This window comes from Cetorhinus maximus, chromosome 13 (assembly GCF_964194155.1).
Source record: "Cetorhinus maximus chromosome 13, sCetMax3.hap1.1, whole genome shotgun sequence".
NCBI lineage: Eukaryota > Metazoa > Chordata > Chondrichthyes > Lamniformes > Cetorhinidae > Cetorhinus > Cetorhinus maximus.
The window spans coordinates 29,780,109-29,801,889 of record NC_135891.1 but is presented as its reverse complement, the minus strand read 5'-3'; the positions used below and the strand labels follow the sequence as shown (position 1 = coordinate 29,801,889).

At 40.7% G+C, this 21,781-nt stretch overlaps 2 protein-coding genes across 2 annotated transcripts in view; both read right to left on the bottom strand.

Moving 5' to 3' along the window:
- The window catches only part of srms (src-related kinase lacking C-terminal regulatory tyrosine and N-terminal myristylation sites), a 63,734-nt gene extending 63,065 nt beyond the window's left edge, over nucleotides 1-669 (bottom strand). Inside the window, exon 1 of the mRNA XM_078555170.1 lies at nucleotides 104-669. Within this exon, the coding sequence (XP_078411296.1) occupies nucleotides 104-489 (386 nt within the window). The 5' untranslated portion in view covers nucleotides 490-669. The remainder of the gene's footprint in view (nucleotides 1-103) is intronic.
- Nucleotides 670-13,605: 12,936 nt separating this feature from the next.
- The window catches only part of LOC144688513 (peroxidasin homolog), a 229,769-nt gene continuing 221,593 nt past the window's right edge, over nucleotides 13,606-21,781 (bottom strand). Inside the window, exons 21-23 of the mRNA XM_078555175.1 lie at nucleotides 20,469-20,556; nucleotides 18,806-18,919; nucleotides 13,606-14,957 (exon numbers count right to left, since the gene is read on the bottom strand). Coding sequence (XP_078411301.1) covers nucleotides 14,862-14,957; nucleotides 18,806-18,919; nucleotides 20,469-20,556 — 298 coding nt within the window. The 3' untranslated portion in view covers nucleotides 13,606-14,861. The remainder of the gene's footprint in view (nucleotides 14,958-18,805; nucleotides 18,920-20,468; nucleotides 20,557-21,781) is intronic.

The window sequence follows — 21,781 nt, the reverse complement described above, 5'->3', positions numbered from 1 at the left end:
GGGGGGGTCAAGTATTTGGGACTGAATGACTTGGTTCAGTAATTTATAGACTATTCAGCAGGAAATAGCAGCACGTGGTGGATTTGCCGATAAAATTACTTACGGCTCATTTGTAAAATTCTCAATCACTTTCACGTAGTTGGTAGGAACCAAGCCCTCAGCCACGCGCACTCTGGAGCCGGCCGCTTTCTGGGCAAACAAATATTCTCCCTCATCTCGGATGACTCTCAGCTTCTCTCCCCTTTTCAGCGACAACTCTTCAGGCGACCTGGCCTCGAAGTCGTACAAAGCAGCGTAGACGAGTCCCGGTTTAGGGGGCAGCTCCGGGGCTGGGTTTGACTGCGGGGGGAGCTTAGACTCCAGGTAGGGACCCGAGATGACAACGATCTCCCGTCGACTTTGGGAAGAATCCGAGGGAACAGGTTTGGGCCAAATGCGGTCCCACAACCTCTGCAGACAGGGCAGGCAGCTCCGCAAGGTCGTTTCCATCACATTCAGTCGCCAGCCCCTATGATGTGATTTGCGATGTCCATGGAACTGCTCTAAAGCTTACGTGGGTTCTAAAAGACCCGTGGCATAGGGGGGGAGGACAAGGATCCAGTAACCCTGATCGGGGCTTTTTCCTCTTGTTGCAGAAATTACATTCGACTTCTATCCACATTTATTCAATATCTGGGGGGGAGGGGATGGTTCACTTCCTGCAGATACAAATCAGGTGGAACCAGTTTTCAAATATCAGCCGCAGGTATGCGGAAACCACTCAAAATCATAGCAATCAGGTTAAACCCCCAACGGTATCTGTTTGCGGTTAGGATGAATTTCCGCAGTAAAAAAGACAGTTCTTGAAGCTTTTGCCGTAAAACTACCCAAGTTCAGGGCAAAAGGGGTAGAACTCACAGCTTGTACTCTTAGCAGACACCCCTACCCACCCACCCACCACCATCATCATCATCATCATCATCATCAAAAAAACCTATACTTAACTGTGCCTGATGGAATATCTGAAATAAAACAACTGTCAAACACTATGCTGAGGTGAGGTGCTCGGAATCCCTGCCTTTTCCTGTCAGGCTGCTGTAACCTTCTCCACTTTGCCAGTTCTTCATGCTTTCCTTTCTTCATGCCTGCCCCCCACCCCACCCCCCGTTATTCTATTCAGATTTATGGGGAGATGGTGGCGTACTGGACTAGAAGTCCAGAGGCCCAGCATGGTAGCTGGTAGAATTTGAATTCAGACAGTAATGGTGACCGTGACAACTATCATCGATTGTCATAAAAACCCATCTGGTTCACTCATGTCCTTTGGGGAAGGAAATCTGCTGTCCTTACCTGGACTGGCCTACATGTGACTCCAGACCCGCAGCAATGTGGCTGACTCTTAATTGTTCTCTGCAATGGCCTAGCAAGCCACTCAGCGCAAGGGAAATTGGGGATGAGCAACAAATTCTGACCAGCAATGCACACACCCTGTGAAAAAATAAAAGAAAAGGTGTCTCTTTGTATGCCTTTTCACTCTTTTTGATTTCTCTCATTGTGCTGATATCACTTATGCCACTTAAGCACTTTCTAAGTCATTCTTTTCTCCGTGTGCCTGTTCCTTCCCCTCCATCCACCATTGCACACACACACACACCTCTTCTGCTTGTTCGTTCTTAAAATACTGCTTATCTGAAGTACTTTATAATTCTAATGCAGGATCCATACCTGAACATGAACTTCTTTATCCTCCTCAAAGATGCTGCTTGACCTGCTGGGTGTTTTCAGCATGCTCTGGTTTGGTTACAACATTTGAAGTATTTATATTACCTCCAGCACTGAAGGTGGGCAGAGGTGATGTTTTTGCTCATAAGTCTGTAAATAATATATCTCAAAAACTAATAGACAGATTTCAATGGAACGTGGTAAAGATAGGATATAGCCCAAGGAAGAGCTGATTAATCTTTGGTGAAGATGTGGACCTGGATATGGATTCTGGAATTTTTCTTAAAGGATCCATTAACAAGGGCGAATTTACGTCTTTGAGAATGATGTGGGTTGATTTAGAATATTGCGGATTGTCTCAGTTGCTGTGGTGGAATTTGTGACAGCTAGCAAAATGTAAGCAGCATTTTCAGAGCAGGTTGTTGGATGTGGATTGACCTGAAGCCTCCTCCATGAGATGGAAACTCTCATAAAAAGTTTTTTTATCAGCTTTGTAGTTACGGAGCTCTGTGATTGTAATAACATTGAGTTAACACAGCATGGTGGAGCTTTGTGCTTCACTGAGTGTCCTTTTCACTTGTTATATTGTGGTCTGCCATTCTAATGAAGGCATGAAAATACAGAAGTTACAGCACAAAAATAAACCCTTCAGCTCAAACAATCACATCAATGAGCAAATAGTTCAAATCACAATTACACACCCTGTTCAATAACTTTTTATTTCTTTATCTTTGGTCCACATATCCAATCTAATCTTGAATGTTCACATAGCTTCTATCTCAACAACTAATCCTGAGAGAGAATTCCACAGTATCGCTACTCCTGGTGTAAAGCAGCTCCTCTTGCTTCCTGTTCTATTACATTTAATCTTGTTTCAATAGTCTTCACCCCCACCCCCCTTCAACCCCGCAAATATTTCAGCTACTGGAAACCATCTATTCTCTTTCACAATTTTATTTATTTCTACCCCATAATCTGCATTGCTGTAATGAAAATAGCTACTGTAATCTCTCTTCATATCAGAATGTTAATGATCCACTCTGTGTTCTCTCTAATGCCACAGTATCTTTCCTATATTGTGGAGCCCAGTACTGCACACAATACCATAACGAAGGACTCATTACAGTATTACATAGGCTCATCATTGCTTCTTGTCTTTTATGTTCTGATCTCTAGAATTCCATTAGTTTTTCTTTTTGAATGGCCTTATCGGCCTTGAATGTGCTGTGAGCCTTTTATCTCCAAATCCATTTGTCCTATTCAGAGTAGAGTGATTTTTTTTTTATTAAGATGCATCACCTCATGCTTAATGATGTTGAATTCATTAACTACTTTGTAACCCATCCCCCATCTCATCAAAATAAAAACAAAATACTACAGGTGCTGGAAATCTGAAATAAAAACTGAAAACGCTGGAAAAACTCAACAGGCCCGGAAGCACCCATGGAGAGAGAAACAGAGTTAAAGTTCTGAGTCCGTGTGACTCCTCGTCTTTGTGCTAAATGTCGTTATGCCTCCCTTCAACTAGGAAGGAGTTAAATCTCTTGGGAAATAGCATCCAAGTCCGGGATCAAACATTCTACCTGTCGTAACTATTCATATGAGTTGTTTCAGTTGCTTCTCAATTCTACCTTTGTAACTTTTTTTTATTACAAACAATTTAGTGCCACGCCTGACTATCATTTTCATTTGTTTCTTCACTGGCAAAGTACTCATCCAGTATGGGCATGTCTCTCCTGTTACAACAAAGAGTATGAATAATTATGAATAATATCACCTGGGAGATAGTTAGCCTAAACGGATACATACCTTCACTCAGGGATATAATTAAAGAGCCACAGTCATTCTATAACATGTCCTAAAACATACAAAGATTATGGCATGACTAGATTGGTAATTTTGAGGCAATTATTTTATTGGTCGGTAAATCAGCCACCCATCAATCAGCTTAGAATATTCATTTAAAAAAGTATCTCAAATCAAACGCAAAAGACACTCAATGTTGTACCCGCAGCAGCAAGCCTGTGCAATATACAATTATTACTGCTGTCAGCACAGCAGCATTGAGTTGTTTGCAAAACTTGCTTATATTCTGAAGAATAAAGAAGCAGCTTTCCACCTGGAAGTTCTCCAACGGGATGACAACATCTCTTTGAGGGTTAATATTATCAATGATGTTAGGCATTTCATTCCTGCATTTTTAAGAAACTTTGTTGCAATGGATAGTGGAGTGGTCAGGAGACAAACAGTCAGTTCTTTTACCCCCTCTTGTTATTTATTTTCCATTTTAACAAGTTACCTTTCTGGAATACTACTCATGCATATTATTAGATTCCCCTGAATTGGAGGTCTCTATCCACTGCATGGTAGTTAAACATAATTTGGAAATCTACTAAATCCAAATGTATGATTAGGGGAGGGCCGGGGGAGGAGAGGCATTGAGGTGGTGAGAATATTTCCTCAAACAGTCATAAACTAAAACACAGTTTACATAAGTACCTTCAGGGGTGAATAGGCCAAATTCAAAAATAAAATGATATTGCTTTCGTAATAATGTCGGCACTGTCTCTTAAATCAAAAGGATGTGATTTGGATTCAAAGTAAAATAGATTTCCAAACCTCAAATGACAAAGTAATTAAGGGTGTTAATATGTTACACATACTGGCCTCAAATTAGTATGTGTTTAAAATAAAGCGATTCCTGCAGACGACAATTTTTTCAAATTTGTTTGTGGGATATGAGCATCGCTGGCATGGGAAGCATTTGTTACTCATCCCTAATTGCGCTTGAGGAGGTGGTGGTAAGCCACTACCTTGAACCGCTGCATGGCCACGTGGTGTGGGTACACCCACAGTGCTAGTAGGGAGGGAGTTCCAGGATTTTGATCCAGCAACAGCGAAGGAACAATGATATAGTTCCAAATCAGGATGATGTGTGGCTTGGAGGGGAACTTGAAGGTGGTGGTTTTTCATTGTGAATGCTGCCCTCATTCCTTCAGGTTATAGAGGTCGTGGGTTTGGAAGGAGCTGTTGAAGGAGTCTAGATGAGTTGCTGCAGTGATGGTACACTCTGCTGCCACAATTTGCCAAATGGTGGAGGGAGTGAATGTTTAAAGTGGTGAATTAGGTACTCATCAAGTAGGCTGCTTTGTCCTGGATGGTATCGAGCTTCTTGTTTGTTACTGGAGCTGCACTCATTCAGGCAAGTGGAGAGTATTCCATTACACTCCTGACATATGCCTTGTAGATAGTGAACAGACTTTAGGGAGTCAGGTGGTGAGTTACTCACTGCAAAATTGCCTGCCTCTGACCTGCTGTTGTATTTATATGGGTGGTCCACTTCAGTTTCTGTTCAATGTTAACCCCTAGGGTGTTGATGATAGGGGATTCAGCAATGGTAATGCTGTTGAATGTCAAGGCAAGATGGTTAGATTCTCTCTTGTCGGAGATAGTCATTGCCTGGCACATGTTTGGCATGAAAGTTACTTGCCACATATCAGCCCAAGCATGAAAGTTGTCCAGGTCTTTCTGTATGTGGGCATGGATTTACTGCCTGCACCACATCCTTTCTCAGTGGCTAGCTTGTGATAAGCCTCCACAGCTGAACAGCAAACTGATACTAGGAGGATTTGATCTTTGGGCAAGCAATGTAGACTGTCACTGACTGAAATTGTACTTCAACATGACTCACTGCCTTCAACAGAGGAGAGGGCAAATCAGAAGATAAAAATCAAAGTATAGAATGTTTTAGGCTCGCAGCTCACATGCTGATTGCTTTCAATCTCAATTAGATGACTGGGTCACAGGTATTACTTGCACATGCTAGCAGTGACTCACTGAGCATCAGGTCTTGGCATATCCATCCAGTGACCCAAATAAACGTTAGATACTAATATCCCAATGTAACCTTATCTTTAGCATATTTTCTCTGATGACGAAGGACAGGCATTAGCTGAAGAAGGAAAATATAACTGTAAAAGAAGCACATCTGTTTTTGTTTTCAGGTATCAGAGGTGATTCTACAGCACTGAAATGAGTTACAGGCAGAGAACATCAATTGAAAACCAAATATTCCATCAGAAACATTGAGCAGTGCAACAAAAAAGTATATTATTAGGAAATAGAAATAGTTTAAGTAAGTTATATTTGGGCGTGTTAAGAATAAGGTATATCTTTAAGTTAAGTTTAATTTATATTTCTGTATTTGTGTGTGAAAAAAAAAAGTTGAGTTTTAATTTCACTTTAAAAGATGCCTGCATTTAATAAAGATTTTATGAGTCTTGAATGGGGAGTTAAAGCAAACAAGGTAAAAAGAAACTGTGCTGTTGCTTAGCAACAGGGGTCCAGAGAGGGAGCCCCCCCCCCACACACACACACAGAGAGAAAACTAAAGAACAACAGTTTCAGTTCAGTTGAAGTCAAGATTCCAGAGAGGCTGGACAGCAGAGGGACAGATAGCATGTCTCAAACTAAAGTTGAAGCCAGCTGCCCAGAGAGGCTGGACAGGAGGAGAAAATCCAAGAGGACAGTCCAGTCAAAGGACAAGGACAGGAATCTGGAAAAGGTCCTGTTCTGTGATAGTGAAAGTAAGGAGCAGAGATAAAGGCTCCAAGCTTCAAGCTTAAAGGGAGAAAGTTGTAGGACGTAGATTTAAAGCGACATAGGCAAGAAGCCATAAGTTCCAAGGAGACAGCCAAAGGTCTGTAACTTCATGTGAAGCAGTGGTGTTCTGCTGGCATGGCTGAGTCAGTGAGAGAGAGTGAGTGCAGGGAAGACTGAATGCACATGGAAATTCAGGGGAGAGGAACAGCAGAAGGAGAGTCTGAAACCCTGGAGGTGGACCCTTGTGGAAGGCATCTGAGAGAAAGCATTGTTTGATTGAAGATTCCAAAGTGAGTTCGTGGAGATTGGAAACCCTTGGGTGAAAGACAGTTGGCTCATGGTGCGACAAGTGTCAGGGGGCAGGGGGTTGATGAGGGATCCATTGGGGTGACATCTGTTACTTGGGTTCAGAGTGTGGTGTGTTTGACCACAAGTCACCTATTGGTTTACATGGACTGTGTACTTACTGTGAACATTAGAGTATAAGGTAGCTTTTGTAACTTGGGTTTTCCTTACAAATCTGTATATATCTGAAAAGGTATTGTTGTGGGTGAAGGAATATTGTAATATAGTTTATCTTTTCTTGTTTAATAAATGTTTTATTCTTTTGTTAAAGGTTCATCACCTGACTCCTGTGACTCTATTCAATAGCCACTCTTCACGTATCTAAACAAAAAATAAAAGTTAGGATCTATCAAGCTGGGTTCCACCTTGGGATTTGTCTTGTCCAGTAGTAACATCAATTGGGATTATAACAAAGTGGGGGCTCATCTGTGATTTGAGATCTGGACAGTGGGTGGTTGGACGCAGAGTAATTCGTCCGGGATTATCGTTATAAAGTGGGACCTCTTGTGGGATTGGAAATCCTTGAACATTGGTGGGATCTGTGAATCTTTTCAATGAGTACGTGGAGGTAAAGAGGTACTGGACATAGGAATTGGAGTTGTGAGGTGTATTGGATGGGTTAGAATTCGAAATCGCTTTGGGGGTTGCCAAGACTTTTTTTTACAAATGGAAGATGTAAAAATGACTGGTTGACAAAAATTAACCAAGAGTACGCTAATGGAATTGGCAGGTAAACTGGAGTTAGGATTACCCGTAGGGGTGAAGAAAGCAGACATAGTTGAGGTAATAGCATGGCATTTGAAATTGGAAGGAATACCAGAAAGACCATGTTCTCCAGGTGGTGAGTCAATTGAATTGGTTAAGATCCAGTAGTGAATCAAGCAACTTGAACATGAAAAGAGAGGTGTCAGCTGTGGCTCAGTTCATAGCACCCTCGCCTTTGAATCAGAGGGTTGTGGGTTCATGTCCCACTCCCGGAAAAACCAAGAACTATGATTGTACTCGAAAGAGTTGCAATCCGTGACTGTTGATAACTCGAAAGAGTTTGAACATGATAAGGAACTGAAAAAATTTAAATAGGAGGCGAAAGAAAAAGAAAGAACTGGAATTGAAAAGACTAGATGCAAAAGAAAAGGAAAGAGAAAGGGCAGGAAAGGAAAGAGAAAGCCTGGAAAAGGAAAACGAGAGGGTATTTCAAAGGGAGCAAGCAGATAGACATGAGAGAGAAAGGGAGGGGGATAAGATAAGAGAACTTGACCTCCAGGGGGAGAAGTTAGCAATGTGGGAAAGAGAGAAGGAACGAGAAAGGGAATACCAGCTTAAAAGGCTGGGCTTTAAAAAAGAGGCCTCAGCTGCTGAGGAAGGTTCTGTTGGTGAAACAATCACCTTAAACCCAAAGCCCAGTGGGGAGTTGTTCAAATTTGTACAAGCCCTCCCCAAGTTTGAGGAAAGGGATGTAGCGGTATTCTTTATCTCGTTTGAAAAGGTGGCTAAGCAAATGAAGTGGCCAAAAGAAAGCTGGACATTGCTCTTTCAGAGCAAGTTGGTGGGTAGAGCTCATGAGGTTTATGCATTGCTGTGTCTGTGGATTATAATGCAGTACAAAAGCTATACTGAGTGCATATGAGTTAGACCTATATTGAGATTGAGAGGATAAAGCAAAGTGATTTTGACCATTGGATATGGGCATTAAAGGTAGAGACAACATATGCAGCTCTTAGAGAAATAATTCTCTTGGAAAAAATTAAAGATTCACTTCCTCTTGTAGTTAGAACCAATGTTGAAGACCAGAGAGTTAAAACAGCTAGATAGGCAGCAGTGATAGCTGATGATTATGAACTGGTCCATAGATCTAAACCCTTTATCCCTCATCCCCTCAAACCTGAGAAGGATAGAAGATGGGAAGGTGAAAGAGAGGCAAGTAGCCAGGGAAGAGAAGGGACAGTTGGGAATTCACAGGAAATTTCTCCTCAGACCACAAAGGAAGGGGCTGAGGGTGGAAGTTACATTCAAAGGCCTAAGCATTTTCATTGTAAAAACGTGGAAAATCTTTGAGCAGATTTGTGGATACTAAATGGTAGACCTATTGCAGTAGTAGGAACACCTAAGGAATCCTCAGGAAAGGTTGCATCAGAAAAGGAAATGGTTGTTAAAACTGTAGCAGGAGTGCAGGTGAATTCTGTTGCTTCAGAACATACAGGAAAGGGGGATATGGTTCAGGATAGTCCAGAGAATTCTTCATTGATTACTGGTGAAGGATGTCAGACTATTAGATATTCTGGATACTTTGTCTCGAAGGGAGAACTGTTCCTTTACTCCTCCAACAAAATAAGTAAACAGATTAAAATCTTGAGAGATACTGGGGCAGATCACCGATGGTGGCTGATGATACAATTTGTGTTTCAGATAGTTTAATAAAGGAAACAAGTATTAAGAAGGGGTATTTATGGAATTTATGAACCTGTTTCTTTGTGTAAAGTCAACTTACAAAGTCACTTTGTAAATGGAATTGTTACGGTGGGAATTATTCCTAAATTACCTGTTGAAGGGGTAGATTTTATTCTGGGTAACGGAGACAGTAATGTGGCAATGACTGTATTGCAACAGGCATTTGATCATGTTGATCTTAAGCTTCAGAAAATGACTGTGGCCAACAATGAGATACTTATTGCTGATAACAAGCAATTGAAGGAAAACCTGATTAATGTCGAACATCAACTTTCACATACAAAAGAGGAGTTTGCTAATGAAAAGAGAATTGGTGAGAACAATTGAGAATCAGTCACAGAAAGTAGAATACTTGACGGAGGACTTGAAATATCTAAATGATAAACTTGTAGAAACAAATTTAACAAAGATCAATCTTCAGTTAAAACTTGATGAACTTCAAGCATCAGTAGTTGCTATGAAGTATTGTGGAAAATGCCCTGAATAAGAAAAGGAAGTGTTGGTAAATCTGAATAACTGGTTGAATGCAGAATTAAAAACCAAAACTAACAACTGTTAGAACTTCACTGGGAAAAGAGTAATGAGATTTTTGAATTCAGAAGCAATCTAGAGAAAATGAATGCAATGATGTGTGGTTTGGAGTGTCACAGTTCTGAAGTTGTTCCTGTGAATAAAAATTTCTTGCTGAATTGTGGTCCAACTGAGCAAAGAACTGATCCAAGTAACATTACTGGTGTATCAACTTCAGTAATGGACAATATGAAAACAACTAAAGTGCCTGCAGAATTGAAAATTGAGAAGTGTCAACAAAAAGGACAAAGTGCGAAATGACCTTTGCAGGTCAATGGCCAGAGACACTGATTTACAAGTGCTTGCCGGCGCTAATACACAAAATACAGCAGTTGGAATCCAGGCAAGTGGACAGCTTGCAAAAGAGCATTCAAAACCTGTAGACGAGAGGCATGATATAGTTCATGGATTATGCAAAAGAGTCGAAGGGTTAGAACAAACTATGAAACACCAAAGGGAGAAGATAATGGACACTGCTCAAAAAGAATTGGAAAAGACCTGTTTGAAGGATTGGGAGAAACAACAAGATCACAAAAAGTTCAAAGATCAAACCAAGCAGGAGTATGAAACCCTTCTGTGTGAACATAAGAAGCATCTCAGCAACATCCTTAAAACAGCAAAAAGAGATTTTGATCAGAGAAGAGATGTTTACTCACAAAAATGCCTATTTGATTTTGCTATTCAAGTTTGGAAAAGGAGCTTGAGGATGGAATTACACTTACAGCAAATGAAAAGGATGATTCGGCTGTGGACTTAAATGAAACATTCTTTGCTGAGTTAAAGACTGGGAATAAGAGGAGAAAAAAACATAAGAGTTGAGTTATGATGAAGCTATGATGTACAAATTCTGCTAAACTTGTTATAATTATGGGCTTTGATTTGCTTAAATCTTGTCATTGCACGATATAACATTTGTGGTTGTGAAACGAGATGGAAAGTTTATTTGTATAACAGATAATAAACTATTTTTGATGTTTATAATGTTGTTTGTGTGAGGCAGATGTAAGGCCATTATAAAGAAACTTTAACTGTTGTGAAGCTCTCTTTCTTTCAAGGGAGAAGGCATTAGGAAATAGAGATAGTTCAAGTAAGTTATATTTTTATTTGGGTCAGTTAAGTATAAGTGAGATCTTTAACTTAAAGTTTAATCTGCATTTCTGTGCTTGTGTGATAAGAAAAGAAGTTGAGTTTTAGTTTCATTTTAAAAGATGCCTGCATTTTAGTGATGATTTTATGACTCTTGAAGGGGAGTTAATGCAAACTAGGTTAAAAGAAACTGTACTGTTGCCTAGCAACAGGGGTCCAGAGAGAGAGCTCTGCTGCTCCCCCACCTCACACACAGACAGAGAAAAGTAAAGAAAAGCAGTTTCAGTTCAGTTGAAACTAGGATTCCAGAGAGGCTGGACAGCAGAGGGACAGATAGCAAGTCCCAAACTAAAGTTGAAGCCAGCTGCCAAGAGAGGCTGGACAGGAGAGGAAACTGCAGAAGCAGGTTCCAGAAACTAAAGAAGAAAGTCCCAAAATCCAGGGAAGTGGAACAGGGAAGATCTAAGAGGACAGTCTAGTCAAAGGACAAGGACAGGAATCTGGAAAAGATCTGTTCTGTGGAAGTGACAGTGAGGAGCAGAGAGAAAGGCTCCAAGCTTCAAGCTTAAAGGGAGAAAGCTGCAGGATGCAGATTTAAAGTGATATAGGTGTGCGAGAAGCCAGAAGGTCCGAGGAGACAGCTGAAGGTATGTAACTCTTTACTACGGGGATGTGAGTCAGTGAGAGAGAGTGCGTGGAAGGAAGTTTGGATGCACGTGGCAATCCAGGGGAGAGGAACATCGGAAGGAGAGTTTGAAACCTTGGAGGTGGACTCTTGTGGAAGGCGTCTGAGAGAAGCTTTGTTTGGGAGAAGATTCCAAAGTGAATTCTTGGAGAGCTGGGATTGAAAACCCTCATGTGAAGGACGGAGTTCAGTGAGGCCAGTTGGCTCATGGTGTGACAAGTGTCTGCGGGAGCTGATGAGGGATTCATAGCATCTGTTTAGGGTGGCATCTGTCACTTGGTTTCAGGGTGTGGTGTGTCTGACCACAGGTTGTCTATTAGTTTGCATAGACTGTGTACTTATTGTGAACATTAGAGTATGAGAGAGCTTTTGTAATTTGGGTTATCCTTGCAAATCTGTATATATCTGTAAAGGTATAGTTGTGGGTGAAGGAGTATTGTAATATAGTTCATCTTTGCTTGTTGAATAAATGTTTTATTCTTTTGTTAAAAGTTCATCACCTGACTCCTGTGATTCTGTTCAGTAGACATTCTCCATGTATCTAAACAAAAAATAAAAGTTAGGATCTGTCAAGTGGGTTCCACCTTAGGATTTGTCTTGTCCAGTAGTAACATCAGCTGAGATCATAATAGTATACACTTGGTGCAATTTATTCCCTATATTAGTTGGTTTATACCTAAAAAATTAAATGTTGGAAACATTAGTTTCAAAGATAAAATATAGCAAGTGAACTTTCAATGAAAAGCAAGGAAGGAGACAGATATTTTGGTACATTGATAATTGCAGGATTAACCACTGATCTTAAAATAACTCATTATGAGCTTTTATCAAACTGCTGAAAATATACAGTATAAACTGATATTCATACGGTTTTAAAGTCTTTCCTGACTCTATCCTAGTGATCCAATATCTGTCAGGGCCTTCTGTCATCCTGCCCTCTGATCATTCTTCTACCTAAAATGGTGGGTGGATCCTGTAATTGCAAATTAATGATATCCATATCTGATTGTTATATCCCTTTGTGCATCTTTTCATTCATGCCTGGAATAGGCGATCAGCAAGATTAAAAGCAAATTTAAATGCTGTTTTAAAAGAAAATTCCACACCTGAGTGAAATAAATCCAAATCACAAGAAAAACAATGGATATAACAAAGTAAAAATGAAAATTATTTTGCAGCTATGGCAAATGAATTAGACTTTCAGAAGCCGCTATAGCAAAATCTGTGCACCTTCCGAGACCGAAAGAGAGATATGCATATTTAGGCTGTTAAGTAACATTAAAAGGAGTACACTTCATTTACACTCTTAGTTTAATTGTGAAGCCAAATACTCTGTTTTTTTTTAAAAAAACAACATTCATTCAGAAAGATAAGCTCAATGTTCACCTGCACCCATTTTGGTGCATGTGTTGGCTAATCAAACTGCCTACGGTAGGCTCAATTACCTACCCTTATTCTTAAATAAATGGAGAGGACACGAGAGAGTAATGGTGGCGGGGTGGGGAGGGTGGTGGGAAAGAGAAATTTTTCCTCTATATTGCCTGGGTTTTGTGAAACAATGTTCTTTGCATAATACACCTTTCATTTGTAAATTTTTGGTAACACAGAAAAACTTTCCCCACCCATGCAGCAAAAATAGCATTCTGCAGTAAAAGCAGCAGCGCTACTGTGAACATGGAGTACAATAAAACTGGCGAGACGTATTTGGCTTCACTGCCCAGTCACTAGGTACGAATATCGCAGGAAACACAGTGGGGGTAATTTCCACTTTATCACCAGAACATAAAACCGGTCTTGTAGGCCGTGTGTTGTAGGAATGATCTGGTTTTCCATCAGATCAATGGAAACCAAAATTTGTGTGCTTTTCATAAAGGGCGCGAGAGCCACAACATCGATTTTACTTTCTGGTGGTAAGTTGTAAATTACCACCAGCATCTCCACTTACTGAAGGAGAAAGTGCCAGCCCAAATACAAATGTGCCCAGTGGCTTGAACTGGCCTCGGTTTCTTCATGTTGAACGTTTCCGAGTGGAAAAAAAAAACTATAAAAATAGCACAAAAATCTAATAAATAAATGAAATAATTAGGTTTTTCTGCAAAAGTTCACAATTCAAATATTTTCTTACTGGGTAATACAATAGTGGGAGAATATGATACTTGACAAAAAGAGCAAAAATACATGTTTTTAATTGAAGTTTTTTTTTCTGACTGGCTGAGTACATACAGTGTCACGTAGCAAGTTTCACTTCATACACAAGTGAAATTACAACTTGATGAACAGTGAAAACAGGTACAAGCCATACGGGTAACCTTCCAAGTGCATGCAGGCATTGGGGACAGAACCAGATGTGCTGATGTGACTTTCATTGAAATCAATCGCCTGCAATTTTCCAGTGTGTGGTGGGAGCAGGCATAAGTCCCTGCTGGCAACACATAACTTGGAAAATGACCCCCTAGACCTGGAACCAGGGCAAACGATTCCCTTATTTATACATTATATCATACAAGGATACATTTTCCACTTTGTGTTCTTGGCTTTATGCCTTGACCACTGGGCGCAAAATTCAAGAAAATAACTAGCTCAGCCCATGATTTTCAATAAAGGCTTGCACTCACATGATTTTTCAATACGTGTTGGGTGGTGAAGAACCCACAGAAAATTCACCTACTAACTTTTAAAACAGTACCTGTAATTTAAAGCACCCAATCTAATCAACACACATTACAATGTAGGACAGTCCTTACAACATAACTGGTGATCAGTATGATGACACTTAGCCTATTCTGAGTAATGTGCCTATGCCCTCTGAAAACATTACTGGAAAAAGTTAACAGTTTTCACCTTAACCCTAGTGTAGCAAGTTGTACCTTCCATGGTATAATTCATTGAAGTTCCAACTGAGGGCTGGGCAAAATGTAACAGTGTATACAAATTGACAAGTCCAACAAGTCAAAAAAAAAGGTACAATGTATAAAATTCAAGATGTAATACCTTTCTAACTAATAAAAACTAAATATTTAGCACCACAGTGATGAGAAATCCTTTGTTCTGAGGTAACCATGAAGCACCTTGACATTTGTATAGTTAAAAAGTTGTGTTTGTAGAAATCCCAATATGACACTCACTATAAAGAGAACATGTTTCTTTAAAACAGTGCACATTGTAACTGGCAGACATGAGTAAAAATTAAACACTTGGACTATTTCAGCTTAACAATCAATATGTCCATGTTGACTGGGTGAGTCAGGCTTCTGATGGGTCGAGATGGCGGGGAGGGGAGCGGAGAGGGGGGAAGAGATGAACTGTTACAAAAATACAAAATTATTCAAACAATCGCAGATGCATTCAGTGCCTGGATGTCAACAGAGTTGATATAATCTGTTGATTTTACTTATGTATATTTTAACTGGTTGTCTCTGTTGGTTCACTCCTCACAGACAGGACAACATTCACCTTGCTTCTTTACTGGTTTGTTGCAGTTCTGAGGGCAGGTTGTCACCACACATTTGGCCTCTGTATCCTGCAAGTATCAAGTAAAAATATTATGTGTGTCTCACAGAAGACTAAGGGCTAGATTTTTAGAAACAGGTTGGGATCAGGGTCGGAGGAGGGCGGGTGCACAATTTAGCACCACCAGCCTCCGTGTTGGCTCCCTGCCAGGGTCCTGATCCTGTGCCATTTTGAAAGAGGTCAGCTTGGTATTGGATTGGCTACACTTAGGTTAATTACAATTTAGGTTAACTGGACTTAATTAAGGGGCCTATCAAGGACTTTTTCCCATGCCAACTAAGATTTCCAATCAACAATAGGGCAGTCCATATCCAGGCCAACATGGTGGGCTCAGGATTGGGGGGGGGGGGGGCTTTTTTTTTTATGCGAAGGACCCTCCCCATACCTGTAATGGCTGCTGGGCCATAGCTGCAGCATAGTCCATTCCCTGGCCCCCTCTCCACGATCATGGCCGGGTAGCTGTGTGTCATTTTAAAACACAAAATAAACGTACCTGCCCTTGTCCAATGTTCCTCCTAATCTTTCACAGCTATGAGCAGCTGCACGGTCTCTTTAAGATTGCCGTGTGGCCACACATGCACTATTCTTAAAGGGCCTGCTTCTAGTTTGCAGCCTGCTGGTCCCCTGCACTGAAAGTTCTGGAGTGCTGTGTGGCAGTGCGGCATCGAGGAAATGTTGCCCTTGGTTGCTGTCTGTATCCTTACACAGCAGCATCCTCAGCTGGTGGGTCTGCCAATCACTGAGCGCGGGAGGGCCTCCCATTGGCTCTTCAACATTGGGAGCCTGCCTGGCATCCCTGATTGGATGGCATCCCTGATTGGATGGCATGCCTGGTCTCAGGCCTTTAATTGGCTTGGAAAATTGTGGTGAGCATGTCTAAAGCACGCAGTGTGGGGTCGGGACCTGGAACTAGTCTCCATGGGTGGAATTTAATGAGTGCGATGGGGGTCTCGCCCACTGGTTGGAGAACCGGTGGGAGCCCCACATCACTCTCTCTGGGAGGCCTGTGCAATTACCAGATAATCAGGCACTTACATGGACAGCGTTGGGCCCCCCACTTGATCAAGCCCCCAAGCAGAGTAGAAATCCTGCCTCCCCCTCCCCCCAAGAACTGTTGGTCAATCAGAGACAGCGCCATCAGGTTGGTGAGCACCTGCTTTCACTGGTTGAATACCTCTGGTGAGGGTGAGGGTGGGGGTGGGGGTGGGGGTGGGGGTGGGGCTGGGGCTGGGGCTGGGGTGGGGTGGGGCCCCTCCCTCCAACCAACCTGCCAGGTGCTTGATTTGGGTGAGTCAGGAAGGTGGTGGTATCTCCACTCCATACATTCGTGCCCAATCAAACGGACCCCCACTTTTGGCATTAAATTCCACCCCATGTCTGGTTCCCAACCCGATTAAAAATTCAGCCTCAAGTCTAGCATTGATTTTTTATATATTAATCAGCATATACCCTAATTCCTGTTTATGTATTTTATGAAAAATCTTACCTCTGCACACAGTTCCTGTCTTCTGCATGAAATTTTCCGTTCTCACATTTTAAATTACACTTATGTACCAATTTCTTTCCATTCTAAATTCCTATTCACATTTGGGATTTTTAATCAAGCTCCCCGGCCCACTCAAACAAATCCTCTGATGTAATTGGCTGACCCTGCCTCCCTCCTGATTGCTGGTCTCTCTCAGTCACCCCTCCCTCCTGCTTGCCAGTCTAATCTGACCTTCCCTATCAGGACTGTGATTCCCCTGGTCTCTCCAACAAGGCCTTATCACAAGCCCCTGCTCCGTCCACCCTACAATCTTTCTTGGTCCCCCTCCCTCCCGATTGCTAGTCTTACACACCAACGCCCTACCTCTCCTTCCAGTTATCTCTCCCTGCATTCCCTCCCTCCCGATTGTTGGTCTATCTCTCTCTCTCTGTGCTGGAAAATGGAATTAGGCTGGATGGCTCGTTTTTTGTCTGTCACAGGCATGATGGGCAGAGTGGCCACCTCCTGTTGCCGTAAGTTTTTCTAAATTTTCTAAATATCTTTAAAGGAGGAATATATAGGGGTGTAGAGAGAAGACGGGGAAGTGGCAGTACATAGATAGTTCCTTAGGAGATCCAGCATGGGCACGATGGGCCAAATGGCTTCCTTCTGTGCCCTAATGATTCCATGGTTCTATGACTTCACAACCAACATTTCATCAGCTTGTCAATCTGATTGACTGCAGGGTCAGTGCAGGAATAGAGAAACGATAGAGGTCCTTCAGTTAAATTCGGTAGGACCTCCCTGATCCTGCAATGTCAGACATTTCCATGCGACCAGACTCCTTCCCTGCCTCTCCTTAAACGTTGGGGACAATGTGTGTCTGCGAGAGAGATTTTTTAAATTCTAATTTGAATGTTTTTGTGTGTAAAAAAACAATTAATTTTGAATGCAAATAAAGGTAGTTCAAGAGAAACCGCTCAGAAGGGAGGTGGTGAGAGAAGAGAAACTGAGGATTCCTTGGGCCGTACACTACCTGAATTTGGGAGGTGTGTGTGGGAGTGCCGAATAGAAGGTGAGGTTAAGGGTGAGGTTAGTGATAGAGGATCAAAGTGAGGACAAGGTACATTGATTGAGTGGGCGATTCATAGAGCAAGATGTAAAGTTAGGAGCAAAGGCTCTGGTAAGCATTTGGGAAGAACAATTAGAAGGTGTTTTCTGTTGCTGGGCAAGATTCTTTGTAGGAGACTAGTTATTTGTCAATGGTTATCTTCTCTTTCATGGTCAGAAAAAAAACTGGAGAAAATGACTAGCATGTTTTCTCTTTTTTTAATGCTACTTCCAAAAGGTGTCACACAGAAATTGCCGTTTATGATGCCTGAAGTGCAGACACACCGCAAACTTTTAAACAGCAGCGATGGATTAAATTCACAAAGGACTCAGAATGTATTCACCCCCGAAAGAGGTTTTCAATCATGCTCTAGGTGCAGCATCTCCGGCAAGGCCAGTTTTTATTGTTCACGCCTAGATAAAGCTGAGTGCTTGCTAGGTCACATCAGAGGGCAGTTAATAATCACATTTTGTTTTCAGATTCTTTAAAACCAAATTCAGACCCTCAAACTGTCAAAGTAGAATTTGAATTTCCATTCTCTGGGTTACTAGTGCAGATCTCCGGATTTCAAGACCGCAACACAACCACAACACTATCATATCTATAATCAAAATTCATTCACGTAAAATGCCTATCTGATGAAAACAACACAGAATTTTAGATGGCACCACCCCTCAACTATTATTACCAACACCAGCATCAGAAATACATTTGTGAAGTGAACACTACTTTTTATATGCATTTACGGGTGAATTTAGAGGTTAAAAAATCCATTAATGTCTGCTGAAAATCCATTAATGTCTGCTGAAAATCCATTAATGTCTGCTGAAACAATCACTAATGGCGGGAGCTTGGGACCGGAAATTCCCACCAATAGTCAACGGAACTTTTGCTGATCTGTCAAATTTTCTGTCTTGCCCATGAAGATTCCCATGGCAGGTGGGACTGGAAAATCCTGGCCTAAGCATCTGATTTAAATTTCCCAGTTTAATTAGTTCCTCTGGAGGTAGGATGTTCCCTTGTTCTACAGTACTGAGTTAACTTATGTCTTGTTCAGTAAATTTGTGCTGCGCTACCTCATCATTTTGGTGGGGACGCTGGTAGCGAATTGACCACCCTTTATCAAAGTGCCCAACCTTTCCCCCACCAAAGTTCAATTTTCACCCCCATAAAATTGAGGACACAGATAGATGCATTTGGTTCAATGTGCAATGGTGCTATTCTCGAGTTACCTTTAACGAAATAACTAGGAGCTTACAACTTTCAGAGATTCATTTCGTACCTTACAATGGCACAACGTGCATGGATCTTTCTGCCAATGTTCATCTTCGCGTCTTACATTCCCATCCTCGTCAATGCAGCCTGTTAATTTCAAGTGAGCTTCGAGCTTTTCTATCTATTTTTTTAAGAAAAGGTTTGTGTTTAAGGTTGACAACAAATTTTTTGCCTTGATTTTTCCAATATTTTCAGAAGCACTAATTTTCTTGGATGCATCCCATCATTAACGCTATTACACAGAGGTTAAGTTGTCATTACAAGAACCCAGGATTATTCTCTCCCCCTACATCGTCACCCCAAATTAGGTTGGCTAAATCAGGCGAGAATCCAAAGACTGAACAAAGGAACTTTCTGGTCTGTATAGCCGAGGCTCAGTGCTAGCTAGATTCAACACCACATTACTGCTGTATCTACTCAATGCTGCAAGGAAACTCAATTTGAGCTTAAAATGAAAACACCATACTTTTCAAAATAAAAGTTGATACTAATGAAAAGCAAATAAAACTGAATGCACGGTACTATGTCAGTACTTCAAAACCCCACCCTACCCCAGAATGAAGGAGGTCTTCTTGAAGAGTCACTTAAGAATTATGTAATTTTCAGGTGCATTTAGGAGTATAAAAGACCCCTGTGATGCAGTTGGCTGGTGCGTTATAGTAACTGTGGGTTAAATAGCTCTCTGTACTGCAGGCACAATAATTGAATACTGTGACTTCAGTTATGTACATTTGAACTTAAAAAGCAGAAAAAGGACTGCAACTGCTGCACAGCAAGCCGTAGCTTGCTGCTTGGGGAGAAGTCAGAACAAGTTTATAGAATAGGTCAGGGTGTGTATTCCATGAAGTAATGTGGTTCTAATGTCAAAATTTGAAAAGACCGATAGCCAATTTGTGTTCGAAATCACAGGTGAAACAAGTTATACTGGGGTAAGCAGATACATGTAGGCAATTCGTAAGTGAGCAGGAGTTTCCAATTTTAGCGTCACTGGTAATCCAGTTGCAAATTATGCTCTAAATCACAAGTTTTGAGAAGAATTTCATCCAGAAGTTTCTGCTGAAATTTATTTGCATTTTACTAAATGTAAAGTCTGCCATGAACCAGTGTAATAGAGCATAATTTGAAATAAAATTTTACATTCTAAAAATATTCCTTGATATATTTAAGAGTGATAACCTGGTACAGCTCTCTTAATACAGCTGAAAATGGGGTTATCACAAAAATTAAGCATTTTAACTCGAGTGTCTAGTCCACCATCTCTAAGTAACACAATTTTAAGAAACTGAAAATGATTAAAAAAACTATACAGAACTGTTTATGGGATACTTTAGTCAGTTTCTTAGTAAATTTAAAAAAATAAAGTTTTAAAAACATGCCTATACTTGTGCCAAAAGAAAGCAGATTAACTTTAAGAGCCTTCTCAAAGATACACAGTCACAATTAGCAGAAACTTGCTATGGTGATTAATTTGATCTGGGCCGTTGCCACCTTTGTGGGCACAGCCAGTTTCTTGTACAACGTTCCTTGTACAAAAATAATTTTAAAGACGGTTGGTGTGATATAGAATGGAAACAAACAAGAAGCTACATATATTGTGCAAACTATTTTTAGATCTTACAAGTGAAATCCAAACAGTAATATAGTTTACAGAACACCTGAAAAAATCCTACCTTTCTCCTCAGGTTTTCTAGTTCAGCTCCACAATTGCCAAGCTGTATAGCGGAGGAGTTGGAAACCTTTTCCTGAACTTTCCCATCTCTAAAGGAAATGACCATATAACATCTCAAAAATGGAGAACATATCAGAAGCATGATGCAAATTAGAAAAAATGGACCCAATGCCAACTGAATAGTAAGTAATATTACATAATTTATATATTTTACATTTGTATTAAATGAAATAGGAAGAGATACGCCTTAGGCGATCTCCTTCCTAATAAATTACATACCTTTATATTTCATGGCCACTATAGCCGAGAAGTTACTGTTGATGTTGTTGAACAACAAATGTAATGGCTTTATATGGCATTTCTCCATTTACTATTTTAATGGAGGCATTGACTCATTTGAAATAAAATCAATGCTTGCATTAAATTGCACAGGAATATGAACATGGTAACTGCTAATATCTGGCTTTATTTCTCCAATATTCTAACCAAGCCCCATTGTCATCTTTCCTCAGATAAACACTGTGTTTACTCTTTTACAGCTAGATTTGAACTATGATTCCTTTCATCACTGCTGCTTTCACCTTTTAAGAACGGGATTAATTTGGAACAGCTATTGCAGGATGATCTCAATGAAATAGATGATTCTGCAGCTGAGCTTCAACAACCTGTGTGCATTTTAAATTTCATTTGCACTTGTGTTACTTGGAGATAATGTTTTATTTCATTGTCTAGCAGCATTGTGGAATAAATATTGCTGAAGTAATCTGAAATTTACTTCCACAGCACAAGTACTGGCACACTTAATTAACTCCCCGACACAATACCAACCAGCATTGGTACCACTATACAATGTACAATGTAATTAGTGGTATCCTAAAGTTCTGCTAAATTTTAATTTTTTTTCTCATCCCAGCAATATATGGTTTCAATGCTATAATAAAAAAAGATAAGGATACAGAAATTTCTGCATTGGGAATGAAAGTTAATTTTTTGTTCAAAGTACAAAAAACATCTAAGATTAAAAATTCTGAAAAAGGACACAATTAGTCTGAAATAAATAAAACAAGCTGAAGAAATAGAAAGAATGGCGCAAAAAGCATCAGTACTAAGGTACAGTATTCATTAATCAAATGATGAAGCAAGCACGTTTGCAGAATAACTGATAAATAAATAAAAAAATCATGGGGTGTAGGCATCACAGGTAAGGCATTTGTTGCCAGTCCCTAATTGCCCTTGAACTGAGTGGCTGGCTAGGCCATTTCAGAGTGCCTGGAGTCACATGAAGGCCAGTCCAGGTAAGGAGGCAGATTTCCT